General features: G+C 43.7%; 1 protein-coding gene across 1 annotated transcript; it reads right to left on the bottom strand.

Annotated features, from left to right (window-relative positions):
- Positions 1-3,709: 3,709 nt before the first annotated feature.
- On the bottom strand, positions 3,710-13,780 carry LOC121563386 (scavenger receptor cysteine-rich type 1 protein M130-like). The gene is made up of 6 exons (XM_045218541.1): positions 13,678-13,780; positions 11,450-11,755; positions 8,650-8,928; positions 7,881-8,201; positions 7,689-7,777; positions 3,710-4,081 (listed from the first exon to the last, which is right to left on the bottom strand). The coding sequence occupies exons 1-6, from the start codon at positions 13,778-13,780 to the stop codon at positions 3,941-3,943; spliced, it is 1,239 nt and encodes a 412-aa protein (XP_045074476.1). The 3' UTR covers positions 3,710-3,940.
- Positions 13,781-14,914: the final 1,134 nt, after the last annotated feature.

Raw genomic sequence — 14,914 nt, 5'->3', positions numbered from 1 at the left:
CCCCGACGAGGACGTCGGTCCCGAGGAGGGGGATGTGTGATGTCACGAGAGGCTGTGTCCTGGAGGGACGTTACATCCCCCTGAGATGGCTGCAAACCCAGACAGCTATGGCTCCATCTGCTGGTATGGTCGGGAACTCCAACCCTCTATGGCCAATCTTCCCACGCAGCTGAAATCAATCAGGAGCTGATGAGCTGAAGGTTTGTTGAAGGGAAGAGACACACTGAGGGTGTGTGTGGGGGGTGAAGAGACACAGTCTCCAAGCTGGGCTCTCTGGAGGACAAGAGTGCTGCACGTCCACTTCCATGAGGAATATAAGGATTTGGAGATACTTACCTTTGGGAAATACTCACCTTTGGATATATGCACCTGTGGAAATACGTGGGGGACATTTGGAAGGACGTTTTGCTGGGTTGGCCACTAGCTGCAACGTGGAATACAGTAAGACTGGGGAAAAGTTATTTGAGCGAGGGAGAGTTATGATTTTGGATGTGGAAGAGACATCCCTGAACTGTTAACCCTTAAGGAGCCACCAGAGAACAGAATTGTGTTATACTTTCGTTAGTTTCCCAAGACCTTTAATAAAATCCTTGTTTTGTTTGAACCTTGTCTCCTTGCACTACTTGAGCAACCCCGCTGAAAGCTGTGTAGCCTCTCGTGACGTCACAATATATATATATATATATATATATATATATATATATATATATATATATAATACAAAGCTGTAAAACATTATCCTTAATATAAATCATGAACTTGGCATTGGTGTTTAATATGAGGGTTTCAGCATGAAACATACTTTATATATATATTTTTACACACTTGTATTTATTTGACTGTCAATATGTCTTTGTTGTAAATGTGTTGGCGCCAAACTGGTGGCAGTTGTGAAAAAAGTAAATAGTTGTCAGAGTTGCAGAATTAATTTAAAATAATGCCATTGTTGATTAGATGCTTTTTTCATTAATTAGGCTATTTTCTTTTGAAAACGCATGGACAATATGGACACAGACACACTATATAGGAATACTTTAAAAAAAAGTTACGCAAGTATACATTTCCAAAGTTACCATAGAACATTCCAGTAACTTTGGTATATTACCGGTAGCTTAGCAACTCTTACAGGAACCTAACAGGTAACTCTCCAGTCACAGTGCAGATCTCTCTCTGAATGGCAGACACCATTTGACCTCTAACCCCTGCTATCCTCTAACCCCATTGGTTCATGACAGACATTTGACCTCTAACCCTTGGTATTCTTGAACCCCATTGGTCCATGACAGACATTTAACCTCTAACCCTTGGTATCCTTGAACCCCATTGGTCCAGGTGAGAAGAAGAGGTCGTTGGGGCGTGACTACCACCCTCTGTGTCTGAAGTGTCAACAGTGTCAGAGACAGTTGACCCCAGGACAACATGCAGAGGTATGGAGAGAGAGAGAGGGAGGGAAGAGGAGGAGGGAGAGAAGGGGGAGAGAGGAACGGGAGCTGAGAGGGAGGGGGGAGAGAGGGTGAAAGATAGTCCCAAAAGTGTCAGAGACAGTTGACCCCAGGACAACATGCAGAGGTATGAGAGAGAGAGAGGGAGGGAAGAGGAGGAGGGAGAGAAGGGGGAGAGAGGAACGGGAGCTGAGAGGGAGGGGGGGAGAGAGGGTGAAAGATAGTCCCAAAAGTGTCAGAGACAGTTGACCCCAGGACAACATGCAGAGGTATGGAGAGAGAGAGAGAGAGAGAGAAGAGAGAGAGAGAGAGAGAGAGAGAGAGAGAGAGAGAGAGAGAGAGAGAGAGAGAGAGAGAGAGAGAGAGAGAGAGAGAGAGAGAGAGAGAGAGAGAGAGAGAGAGAGAGAGAGAGAGAGAGAGAGAGAGAGAGAGAGAGAGAGAGAGAGAGAGCACAGTCTGCTGGAATGGGCATTTGAGTGAGACAGAGCTGGTACACATGCACACAAACACACACACACACACACTTCCCCCTGTTCCTCTGTTAGTAGTGGAACACTTCCCCCTGTTCCTCTGTTAGTAGTGGAACACACTTCCCCCTGTTCCTCTGTTAGTAGTGGAACACACTTCCCCCTTGTTCCTCTGTTAGTAGTGGAACACACTTCCCCCTGTTCCTCTGTTAGTAGTGAAACACACTTCCCCCTGTTCCTCTGTTAGTAGTGGAACACACTTCCCCCTGTTCCTCTGTTAGTAGTGGAACACACTTCCCCTTGTTCCTCTGTTAGTAGTGGAACACACTTCCTCAAAAAACGTGCTGCCTGCCTGGTTTGCTTAATATACGGAATTTGAAATAAATTATATACTTTTTTTCTTGATCATTAAGTATATTTAAAACCAAATGTTTTACTGGGTGACTTTCACTTTTACTTGAGTCATTTTCTATTAAGGTATCTTTTATTTTACTCAAGTATGACAGTTGGTTACTTTTCTACACTGCTTCCATCCAGCTATCTACTATCATTTTCATATGTGTGAAAAACTTGGTTGGAAATCACACAAGACTGATCTCAGTTAATTCATACTGTATGTTGTAGTCTAAGAGAGAAATCACACAAGACTGATCTCAGTTAATTCATACTGTATGTTGTAGTCTTTCCAAGAGAGAAATCACACAAGACTGACAGCCTGTGAGTTTATTAAAAGCATTCAGTGATTACATGGCAGTTTAGAGAGCAACAGGTCTTTATCTGTAAAGGGTAATTAACATAACATCAACATAATCTGCACTCACATCACAAATATGAAATAAACACTTCTCAACAATACCTTTGAGATCATTGATATATATTACCATATTTATTTACTTTAATTTGATTAATTGATTGATTTGCACACAGCATATTCACAATTTAATGTATATCAGACCTGAACTAAGTACTATACTTTCTCTGTAACCCACAGATCATAAGAGAATAACACAAATATCTCTATATAGTACAAACATCATAACAATAATCTACATAATAATCAATACCATAATATTTATAATGAATAACATCATTATCTCTATACTACTAACAACATAACAATAATCTACATCAGTCAATATCATAACATTTATAATCAATAACATCATGAGAGGTAAACAACAGCAACAAAACAATCCCCTACAACAAACTAAAATGACTTGAGAAAAAGATGACCCCTTTATTCAGATGTTTCAAAATACAAAGAATGAACAGATGATTATAATAATACATGAACTAATAATGGAAACACTTCAAGATAAAGAATCTAAGAGAAACACTAAATAAGATAAAGACATAAAGACAAAAGCTAAAAGTAGCAATACATTCTGGAACACAAAACAGACGTAATTGAGCTACTCTAAAAATAATCAAAACCCCATGTTACCAAAACCCCATGTTACCAAAACCCCATGTTACCCAAAACCCCATGTTACCCAAAACCCCATGTTACCAAAACCCCATGTTACCAAAACCCCATGTTACCCAAAACCCCATGTTACCAAAACCCCATGTTACCAAAACCCCATGTTACCCAAAACCCCATGTTACCCAAAACCCCATGTTACCAAAACCCCATGTTACCCAAAACCCCATGTTACCAAAACCCCATGTTACCAAAACCCCATGTTACCCAAAAACCCATGTTACCAAAACCCCATGTTACCCAAAACCCCATGTTACCCAAAACCCCATGTTACCCAAAACCCCATGTTACCAAAACCCCACGGTACCCAAAACCCCACGGTACCATGGTGGTACAAAACAAACAAAAATTAATAATGTTGGTTGCAGTCACTCCTTTTAGATTTCTTCCAAGGTTATAAAAAGATAAACTAATTCTGAAAATGTTATTAAAATTAGAACCACTTAAGGTTTGTCACCACATTTTAAACACCAGTCTACTGCTGACCATCGAGTTCAAAACACAAAACTGACCTAAGATCAGCATGTAGGGTCAGCATCATTCTACTCCTACTCAGTCCCCTGGGCTGCTCTCTCCTCTCCCGGTCCAGCTTCAGCTCTGGAGTTCAGAGAGACCATCTCCATGGCATTGGCATCAACATAAAGATCCATGCTGCTCACCCTGTTCACTCTCTTCTGCCTCCTGGTGGTCTAGGGAGACACAGCACCAAGAGTCAGACATTTCAAATCAAATCAAATGTATTTGTCCCAGATTTGCAGGTGTTATCGAAGGTGCAGCGAAATGCTTATATTTCTAGCTCCAACAGGGCAGTAATACCTAGCAACAAAATAAATACACATAATCCAGAAAAATACAATAAATAAAGAAATCAGTGTCAGAGTCTGGAATATAAATATATATACTGTAAATATGTGTTCCTAATGTTTGGTATACTCAGTGTATATATACATATAATGGTGTGTAAAGACAGTATAGACAGTATGTGGATAGAAAAAGTGTGTACAGCAGTATTTATATAGGATGAGCCATGACTAGAATACAGGATATACAGTGGTTTTGGAAAGTACTAAGACCCCTTGACTTGTTCCACATCTTGTTACGTTACAGCCTTATTCTAAAATGGATAAAATATTTTTTTCCCCCTCATCAATCTACCCACAATACCCCATATTAACAAAGCAAAAACTGATTTTTAGACATTTAGCAAATGTATTAAAATAAGAAACGGAAATATCACATTTACATAAGTATTCAGACCCTTTACTCAGTACTTTGTTGAAGCACCTTTGGCAGCGATTACAGCCTTGACTCTTCTTGGGTATGAAGCTACAAGCTTGGCACACCTGTATTTGGGGAGTTTCTCCCATTCTTCTCTGCAGATCCTCTCAAGCTCTGTCAGGTTGGATGTGGAGCATCACTGCATAGCCATTTTCAGGTCTCTCCAGAGATGTTAGATCCGGTTCAAGACCAGGCCTGGCTGGGCCACTCAAGGACATTCAGAGACTTTCATGAAGGATCTCTGTACTTTGCTCTGTTCATCATCTTTCCCTCAATCCTCACTAGTCTCCCAGTCCCTGCCACTGAAAAACCTCCCCACAGCATGATACTGCCACCACCATGCTTCACCGTAGGGATGGTGCCAGATTTCCTCCAGACGTGACGCTTGGCATTCAGGCCAAAGAGTTCAATCTTGGTTTCATCAGACCAGAGAATCTTGATTCTCATGGTCTGGGGTCTTTAGGTGTCTTTTGGCAAACTCCAAACGGGCTGTCATGTGCCTTTTACTGAGGAGTGGCTTCCGTCTGGCCACTCTACCATATAAGCCTGATTGGTGGAGTGCTGCAGAGTTGGTTGTCCTTCTGGAAGATACTCCCATCTCCGCAGAGGAACTCTGGAGCTTTGTCAGTGTGACCATCGGGTTCTTAGTCACCTCTCTGACCAAGGCCCTTCTCCCCCGATTGCTCAGTTTGGCCGGGCGACCATCTCTAGGAAAAGTCTTGGTGGATCCAAACTTCTTGCATTTAAGAATGATGGAGGCCACAGTGTTCTTGGGGACCTTCAATGCTGCAGAAATGTTTTGGTACCCTTCCCCAGATCTGTGCCTCTTGCCTCGACACAATCCTGTCTCGGAGCTCTACGACAATTCCTTCGACCTCATGGCTTGGTTTTTGCGCTGACATTCACTGTCAACTGTGGGACCTTATATAGACAGGTGTGTGCCTTTCCAAATCATGTCCAATCAATTGAATTTACCACAGGTGGACTCCAATCAAGTTGTAGAAACATCTCAAGGATGATCAATGGAAACAGGATGCACCTGAGCTCAATTTCGAGTCTCATAGCAAAGGGTCTGAATACTTATGTAAATAAGGTATTTCTTTTTTTCCCTTTTCAATACATTTGCAAACATTTCTAAAAACCTGTTTTCACTGTCATTATGGGGTATTGTGTGTAGATTGATGAGGAAAAAAATAGGTTTAATCAATTTTAGAATAAGGCTGTAACGTGACAAAATGTGTACAAAATTCAAGGGCTCTGAATACTTCCTGAATGTACTGTGCATATAAAGTGGGTAAAACAGTATGTAAACATTATTAAAGGGACCAGTGTTCCATGACTATGTACATAGGGAAGCAGTCTCTAAGGTGCAGGGTTGAGTACCGGGTGGTAGCCAGCTAGTAACAGTCACTAAAGTTCAGGGCAGGGTACTGGGCGGAGGCCGGCTAGTGGTGACTGTTTAAGAGTCTGATGGCCTGGAGATAGAAGCTGTCGCAGTCTCTCTGTCCCAGTTTTAATGCACATGTACTGTCTCCTCCTTCTAGATGGTAGCGGGGTGAACAGGCTGTGGCTGGGGTGGCTGAGGTCCTTGATGATCTTCCTGGCTTTCCTGTGACACCGGGTGCTGTAGATGTCCTGGAGGGCAGGCAGTGTGCCCCTGGTGATGTGTTGGGCTGATCGCGCCACACTCTGGAGAGCCCTGAGGATGCAGTCTGTGCAGTTGCATACCAGGCGGTGATACAGCTCGACAAGATGCTCTCAGTGGTGCATCTGTAGAAGTTCATGAGGATCTTAGGGGCCAAACCACATTTCTTCAGCCTCCTGAGGTTGAAGAGGTGCTGTTGCGCCTTCTTCACCACACTGTCTGTGTGAAGGGACCATTTCAGGTTGTCAGTGATGTGCACGCCGAGGAACTTGAAGCCTTTTCACCCTCTCCGCTGTGGCCCCGTTGATGTGGATGGGGGCGTGCTCCCTCTGCTGTCTCCTGACGTCCACGATCAACTCCTTCATTTTGTTGACGTTGAGCGAGAGGTTATTTTCCTGGCACCACTCCGCCAGGGCTCTCACCTCCTCCCTGTAGGCTGTCTCGTTGTTGTTGTTAATCAGGCCTACCACTGTTGTGTCATCAGCAAACTTGATGATTGAGTTGGAGACGTGCGTGGCCACACAGTCACTGGTAAACAGGGAGTACAGGAAGGGGCTGAGCACGCACCCCTATGGGCCCCCTGTGTTGAGGATCAGGGTGGCAGAGGTGTTGCTATCTACCTTCACCACACGCGTCGGTGGCACTGTGTTATCCTCAATGCGGGAGAAGGTGTTTATCTTGTCCGGGAGCGAGGCGTCGGTGTCCCATACGTGGCTAGCTTTCCCTTTATAATCTGGGATTGTCTGGAGTCCCTGCCACATATGTCTCGTGTATGAGCCGTTGAATTGCTCATACTTTGTCCCTGTACTGTCGTTGTGCCTGTTTGATACACATCCATGTTCACAGTCACCTTGCCACTGGTGTCTCTCTCTCTCTGTCTCTCTCTCTGTCTCTCTCTCTCTCTCTCTGTCCGTGTCGCTCCCCCTCTCGTTCTCTCCCTCTCGTTCTCTCCCCCTCTCGTTCTCTCCCCCTCTCGTTCTCTCCCCCTCTCGTTCTCTCCCCCTCTCGTTCTCTCCCTCGTTCTCGTTCTCTCATAGCTGGTCCTCTGTAGCTCAATTGGTAGAGCATGGCGCTTATAACGCCAGGGTAGTGGGTTCGATCCCCGGGACCACCCATACGTTAAAAAAATGTATGCGCACATGACTGTAAGTCGCTTTGGATAAAAGTGTCTGCTAAATGGCTCATTATTATATTTATTATTTATAATCAGTACATTACTGAAGAACAAACCCAAGATAGTGCAACACAAGTCAAAGATACACATCTGGTTAATCACACACCTTAAACACAGATCTAGACCAATGTAGAATCTGAACCCTGCTCAAAGACACAAACATTTAAATGACTTGTAACGTCTGAGTAAATGTCTTTACCTTGTAGTACAGGTAGAAGGTGGTGATGGCTGTCAGTAGGATCAGCAGCACTACAACGTGTCTGATGATGAAGGCTGGCAGAGGAGAGGCTGCAAACAGAAACACCTTTGATGAGGGGACTGGTCATCATCACATAGATCTGTGGGAAATCTGTCAACGACAAAGTTATAAGTCTGGATCATGTTCAGTTACCTGTGACGGTGAGGGAGAGGAGCTCACTCTCAAAGGAGAAGTTATGAGAGAAAACATAACTGTCATAAACACAGCTGTAGTTCCCTTGGTGAGAGTCATCTGCAGCAGGGAAGAGGAAGGCAGCAGAGTGATTGACAGCTGGCTGGGTCTGGGTTCTGTTGGAGCCGGTGAACGTGAGGAGGAAGGAGCCTCCTGGGTACTGTGGCTGAGTGGAGCAGGTGATGGTGAAGTTGTAGCCCCTAAAAACTTCAGGCCCCTGGTGGCCCCTGGAGACCCCTCCCATTGAGTCAGTCAGGAAGATATCCGGCTGGACCAGGAGATCTGTAACAATAAAAGAGAACAAGAAAAACCTCTTCAACTAGTTTCCTATAGATATGACAATAACATCAGCATGTAACAGTGCTAGCCACCCTCCCTCACAGGGCAACATGAGTAGTGGGCCTACAGTCACTGAGACAACATATGTTGATATCAGGCTGAAGCAGGACATCTGGAACAAGAGGAGAGAAAAAGAAAACGTAGCTCCTCAACTACTTTCCTCATTTAGATATGACAATAACATGACCTGTGGTGAGTAGAGACGTTCACTGAGATAACACTCAAATACAAAAGCATTCTGGGATATTTAAGTTGTATTTGATTCCTACTTGACTGAGTGATTTATTTTGCAAAGCAGACTGACAAGCTAAACAGTCATTGTAAGAGGGGAAGAGGAAGTTGTATGAATGAAGGAAATCAGTTGAATATAATTATAATATCTTGATATTACCTGAGCAGATCACTGTGACTACAGGAAAGAGATTATTTGTTCTCCAACACTCCCTCAGTGAAGACTCAGACCCAGAACAGACATCTCTAAACCCTCTAGTGGTGTTTCCAGGTAGTACTGAAACAGTGGAGCCACAACCCAGCTGTCTACACACTACTGCAGCTACAGCCTCCTTGTCCCTGTCATCAGCTCCCACAGTCCTCCACTCTCCCTGGTCGTACCGCTCCACTCCACCAGCACAGCGACTGCCTCCTCCCACCAGCCTCACATCATCAGGCTCTGAGAAAAGAAGAGAGAGAGACAGTAATCTTACTATTTTCACACTAAAACACATCTACAGTGGGCTCCAAAATTACTGGCACCCCTGACTGCACCAACAATACTTAAAAAAATATAGACAATACTGTACTTTATTAATGTTTCAATGGAACCAACCAAAATCATACAATTATTTAATACAAAATAAAAGTCACCTAAATCAAGGTTTCATAATTATTGGCACTCCTCATTTAGTACTTAGTGCAACCACCTCTGGCAAGGATAACAGCATGGAGTCTTTTCCTGTAATGTTTGACAAGGTTAAGGAACACATTTGGAGGGATTTTGGACCATTCCTCTATGCAGATCCTTTCAAGATCCTTCACATTCTTGGGTTTGCGCTTATCAACTGCCATCTTCAAATCAGCCCACAGATTTTCGATTGGATTGAGGTCTGACTGAGATGGCCATGGCAGAACATATATATTTTTTGTCACAGAACCATTTCTGTGTGGATCTTGAGGTATGTTTTGGGTCATTGTCTTGTTGGAAACTCCACCTACGGCCAAGTCCCAGCCTTCTTTGTCAGCCGAAATAGCCTGATACTTGGTGGAATTCATTATGCCATCCAGTGCCCCTGGACCTCTGGAATTAAAACAGCCCCAAATCATCACTGACCCACCACCATATTTCACAGTGGGTATGAGGTGCCTCTCCTTGTATGCATCTCTGTTTCGACGCCAAACATGTCGATGCTGTATCTGACCAAAACGTTCAATTTTGGTCTCATCTGACCAGAGCACCTTCTTCCAGTCATAATGTAAATGACATTTGGCAAACTCAAAGCGCTTGCGTCGGTGTCTTGGGGTCAGAAAGGGCTTTCTTCTGGCAAACCTTCCAAAGAGCCTGTGGTTGTGGAGGTGGCGTCTGATGGTGCTTTTTGAAACCTGGTGACCCCAAGACGCCACCAAGGCCTGCAATTCGTTCACAGTTATTCTTGGGGATTTTGTTGCTTCTCTCACCATCCTCCTCCCTATCCTGGGGGGCAAAATGCATTTGCGTCCTCTACCCGTGAGGTTTTCAACTGTTCCATATCTTTTTTATTTTTTAATAATTGCCCTGACAGTGCTCAGTGGTATATTCAATCGTTTGTGGATCTTCTTGTAGCCATTACCAGATTTATAAAGGTCTACGACCATCTACTCCTGAGTGGCGCAGTGGTCTAAGGCACTCCATCGCAGTGCTAACTGTGCCACTAGAGATCCTGGTTCGAATCCAGGCTCTGTCGCAGCCGGCCGTGACCGGGAGACTCATGGGCGGCGCACAATTGGTCCAGGGTAGGGGAGGGAATGGCAGGCAGGGATGTAGCTCAGTTGATAGAGCATGGTGTTTGCAACGCCAGGGTTGTGGGTTCTATTCCCACGGGGGGCCAGTATAAAAAATATGTATTCACTAACTGTAAGTCGCTCTGGATAAGAGCGTCTGCTAAATGACTAAAATGTAATGTAAAATGTTTTGAACTGCCAGTTATTTTGTTTTCTTCATGGTGTTGGATGACAAAGGGATATTGTATGCGTGTTACCTCATTTTTATATCCTAGTGAAACAGGAAGTGATGTAATGGCTCAATATAGTTCCTTAAGACTTAGATACACTTAAATAAGTGGAATTCAATTCCTGGTTGATAGAATAATTATTAATGACTAATTATTACACCCTGAAACTGTGTGAAATGTGTTAGAATGTGTGAGTGTAGGACCAGTAAAGACTATGACATTGAGCTACTATTTAGCAATGTGAGTAAGACTTAGACCAGACAACAAGGGACAAGGAGAACTGGCTACAGACAACTGGGAAACCAAGATAAAGAGGCCTCCCAATTAAGGGAGGAGAGAAACGGTTAGGCTTTTTAAGGAGTATGAGGACGGCGATAACTAAGGAATGCAGCCTATGATAAGAACATGTGTGTGTGACCTGATGGTTAGGAGAGCAGAGGAAAACAGCCCGCCTAAAAGGGGTGGGGTTTTTGTATGACGTGTGAGTATAAAAGATGGACTCTGAAATTGTGATAACAGAATTCTCAATGAATAAAGGCCTGACTATGCAGACCGGGACTCTGTCTGTTTATTGATCCAAAAGCATTACAACCTTTTGGGAGACGCACAGAGACACTGAAATAGTTGAGTTCAACCATTGAGATTAAAATATTCACTTAACACTGGTTTAATTTTGGTAGATGTTATTTACAATAATCTTTAAGGGTGCAATTAATTGTGAAACCTTGATTTGGAGGACATTGATTTTTAATTTAATCAATAAATGATTTTGGTGGGTTCCATTGGAACATTAATATAGTACAGTATTTCTCACATGTTGGTATTTTCAGTTTCTCTCTATAATTATATTGTTTATATTTCTGTAAGTATTGTTTGTGCATTGCCAAACAGGGGTGCCAGTAATTTTGGAGCCCACTGTATATTGCCTCTCATATTCTTCACTCCAGGCGAGAAACAATGTTGATTGAGTGACAAACTGTTTCTTACCTGAGCAGGTGAGTCCAACAGCATTACCAGGTAGGCAGGTGTTGTTTTTTCTGTCTGAGGTGTCACAGTCCAGGAGAAGGGACTCATTGCCTTTACACTGGAACTCTTTATCCCAGGTCTGACCCTCACCTTCTCCATAGAGCCCCCCCTGTAGAGCTGCAGGAGCCCCACAGCCAAGCTCCCCACAGACTACCTCTGCATCCTGCTGGTCAAAGTCAGCTTCACACACTGAGGCCCAGGACTGACTGGACTTCACCTCCAGTCTCCCAGAGCAGAGACCATCTCCATCCACAAGCTGCACAGACTCTGGAGAAAAAGAGTTGGTTGAACATTCAATCCGTTTTGTTGATGACACTGTCAAGGACTAAACACAAATATGTTGGATAAAAGATTGTAGGTTGCTATGTTTGATACTGTAAGAGGTAGAAATGGGTTCTTAGTCACTCAGGACAGGGTTGGGAATAATGCAGGCAGGAGACAGGAATAAGTTCACTTCACTTTATAGAAAATAAACAGCTGGACATCCATCAGGCAGCTTCACTTCAGTAACATCTGAACTACAATGATCTGCCCATGCACATCTCCCATAAACCAATATGACAAACACAAATATAATGTTTAAATACATCTAACATCTCTCACTCTCTTTAAATTGACCTGGCCAAGGCTTTCGACTCTGTCAACCACCGCATTCTTATTGGCAGACTAAATAGCCTTGGTTTCTCCAATGACAGCCTCGCCTGGTTCACCAACTACTTCTCAGATAGAGTTCAATGTGTCAAATCGGAGGGCCTGTTGTCTGGACCTATGGCAGTCTCTATGGGGGTGCCACAGGGTTCAATTCTTGGGCCGACTCTTTTCTCTGTGTATATCAATGACGTCGCTCTTGCTGCTGGTGACTCTCAGATCCACCTCTACGCAGACGACACCATTTTGTATACATCTGGCCCTTCATTGGACACTGTGTTAACAAACCTCCAAACGAGCTTCAATGCCATACAACACTCCTTCCGTAGCCTCCAACTGCCCTTAAATGCTAGTAAAACTAAATGCATGCTCTTCAACCGAACGCTGCTTGCACCCGCCCACCCGACTAGAATCACTACTCTAGACGGGTCTGACCTAGAGTATGTGGACAACTACAAATATCTAGGTGTCTGGTTAGACTGTAAACTCTCCTTCCAGACTCACATTAAGAATCTCCAATCCAAAGTTAAATCTAGAATCGGTTTCCTATTTCGCAACAAAGCCTCCTTCACTCATGCTGCCAAACATGCCCTCGTAAAACTGACTATCCTACCGATCCTTGACTTCGGCGATGTCATTTACAAAATAGCCTCCAACACTCTACTCAGCAAATTGGATGTTGTCTATCACAGTGCCATCCGTTTTGTCTCCAAAGCCCCATATAATACCCACCACTGTGACCTGTACGCTCTTGTTGGCTGGTCCTCACTACATATTCGTCGCCAAACCCACTGGCTCCAGGCCATCTATAAATCACTGCTAGGCAAATCCCCCGCCTTATCTTAGCTCATTGGTCACCATAGCAACACCCACCCGTAGTCTGCAGCTCCAGCGGGTATATCTCACTGGTCATGCCCAAAGCCAACACCTCCTTTGGCCGCAATTCCTTCCAGTTCTCTGCTGCCAATGACTGGAACAAATTGCAAAAATCTCTGAAGCTGGAGACACTTATCTCCCTCACTAACTTTAAGCATCAGTTGTCAGAGCACCTTACCGATCACTGCACCTGTACACAGCCCATCTGAAATTAGCCCTCCCAACTACCTCATCCCTATATTGTTATTTATTTTGCTCATTTGTACCCCAGTATCTCTATTTGCACATCATCTCTTGCACATCATTCCAGTGTTATTACTAAATTGTAATTATTTTGCACTATAGCCTATTTTATTGCCTTACCTCCATAACTTGCTAAATTTGCACACTGTATATTATATGTATTTCTGTTGTATTTTTGACTTTGTTTTGTTTTACCCCATATGTAACTCTGTGTTGTTGTTTTTATCGCACTGCTTTGCTTTATCTTGGCCAGGTCGCAGTTGTAAATGAGAACTTGTTCTCAACTGGTTTACCTGGTTAAATAAAGGTGAAATAAAATAAAAAAAATAAAAATGAAATGAAATGAAAAAAACATAAAACATGATATATGCTAATCTTGTATAATGTACAAATCAAATCTCTCAATATTATCAGTGTCTTACCTGAACAGATCACATGATGATAATATCTACCATTACAGAAACCAGGTCCTCCTCCATGGATGGTACACTCTGCAATAGTAGACTCATCTCCACTGCAACCCATTAGTGTGGCTCCTCCTCTTCCCTCTTCAACCAGAGGTCCTCTAGATTCAGCTACAGCATTCCCACAGCCCAGCTCAATACACACAAGCTCAGTCTCTATCATGCTCCACAACCACATAGAACATAGACCTAACCACTCTCCTCTGTAGAAGACTTCCACTGTCCCAGAACAGGAACTGTTCCCATTCACCAGTCTGACTGATTGTTCAGCTGTAAACAGCAGAGAGGAAAACACAGTGGTGAGGACAGATTATGTCAGGGCTTCTGTTATTCTAACAGCAGTAATGCTTTGTGGTTGACAAGTATTAGTAGTGCCATAAAACAGTACTTGTTATTGGGTTTTAGAATGGTGTGTATGGACACATGACTTTCTCCATGTGGGATAATAAAGTAGACTAATATTGAACTGCTATAATCACTGTAGATGTATACTCTACCTACCTGGTGGACTGACGCTTAGAGCCTGGATATCTGAGGAGAAAGAGAGAGAGAGAGGAGAAAGAGAGAGAGAGAGAGAGATAGAGGGAGAGGAGAAAGAGAACAGAGACAGAGACAGAGACAGAGACAGAGACAGAGAGAGAGAGAGAGAGAGAGAGAGAGAGAGAGGCTGAGGTTAAATGAACATCAACATGACCTTTCATGATGTGATGGGGAAGATAGGCTTATCGATGGTATGATGCAACAACACACGTGTGTACACACACTATAGATACAAAAGTATGTGGACACCCCTTCAAATTAGTGGATTCTATTTCAGCCACACCCCTTCCTGACAGGTGTATAAAATCGAGCACACAGCCATGCAATCTCCATAGCCAAACATTGGCAGTAGAATGGCCCATACTGAAGACCTCATTGACTTTCAACGTGGCACCGTCACAGGATGCCACCTTTCCAACAAGTAATTTAGTAAAATGTCTGCCCTGCTGGAGCTGCCTCGGTCAACTGTAAGTTCTGTTATTGTGAAGGGAAACGTCTAGGAGCAACAACGGCTCAGCGTGAAGTGGTAGGCCACACAAGCTCACAGAACGGGACCGCCGAAAGTGCTGAAAGAGGGTAGCGTGTAAAAACCGTCTGTCCTCGGTTGCAACACTCACTACGAGTTCCAAACTGCCTCTGGAAGCAACGTCAGCAC

This window comes from Coregonus clupeaformis, unplaced genomic scaffold (genome assembly GCF_020615455.1).
Source record: "Coregonus clupeaformis isolate EN_2021a unplaced genomic scaffold, ASM2061545v1 scaf1650, whole genome shotgun sequence".
NCBI lineage: Eukaryota > Metazoa > Chordata > Actinopteri > Salmoniformes > Salmonidae > Coregonus > Coregonus clupeaformis.
Note: the sequence above shows the minus strand (reverse complement) of the source record. Positions and strands in the feature narration are given on the sequence as shown.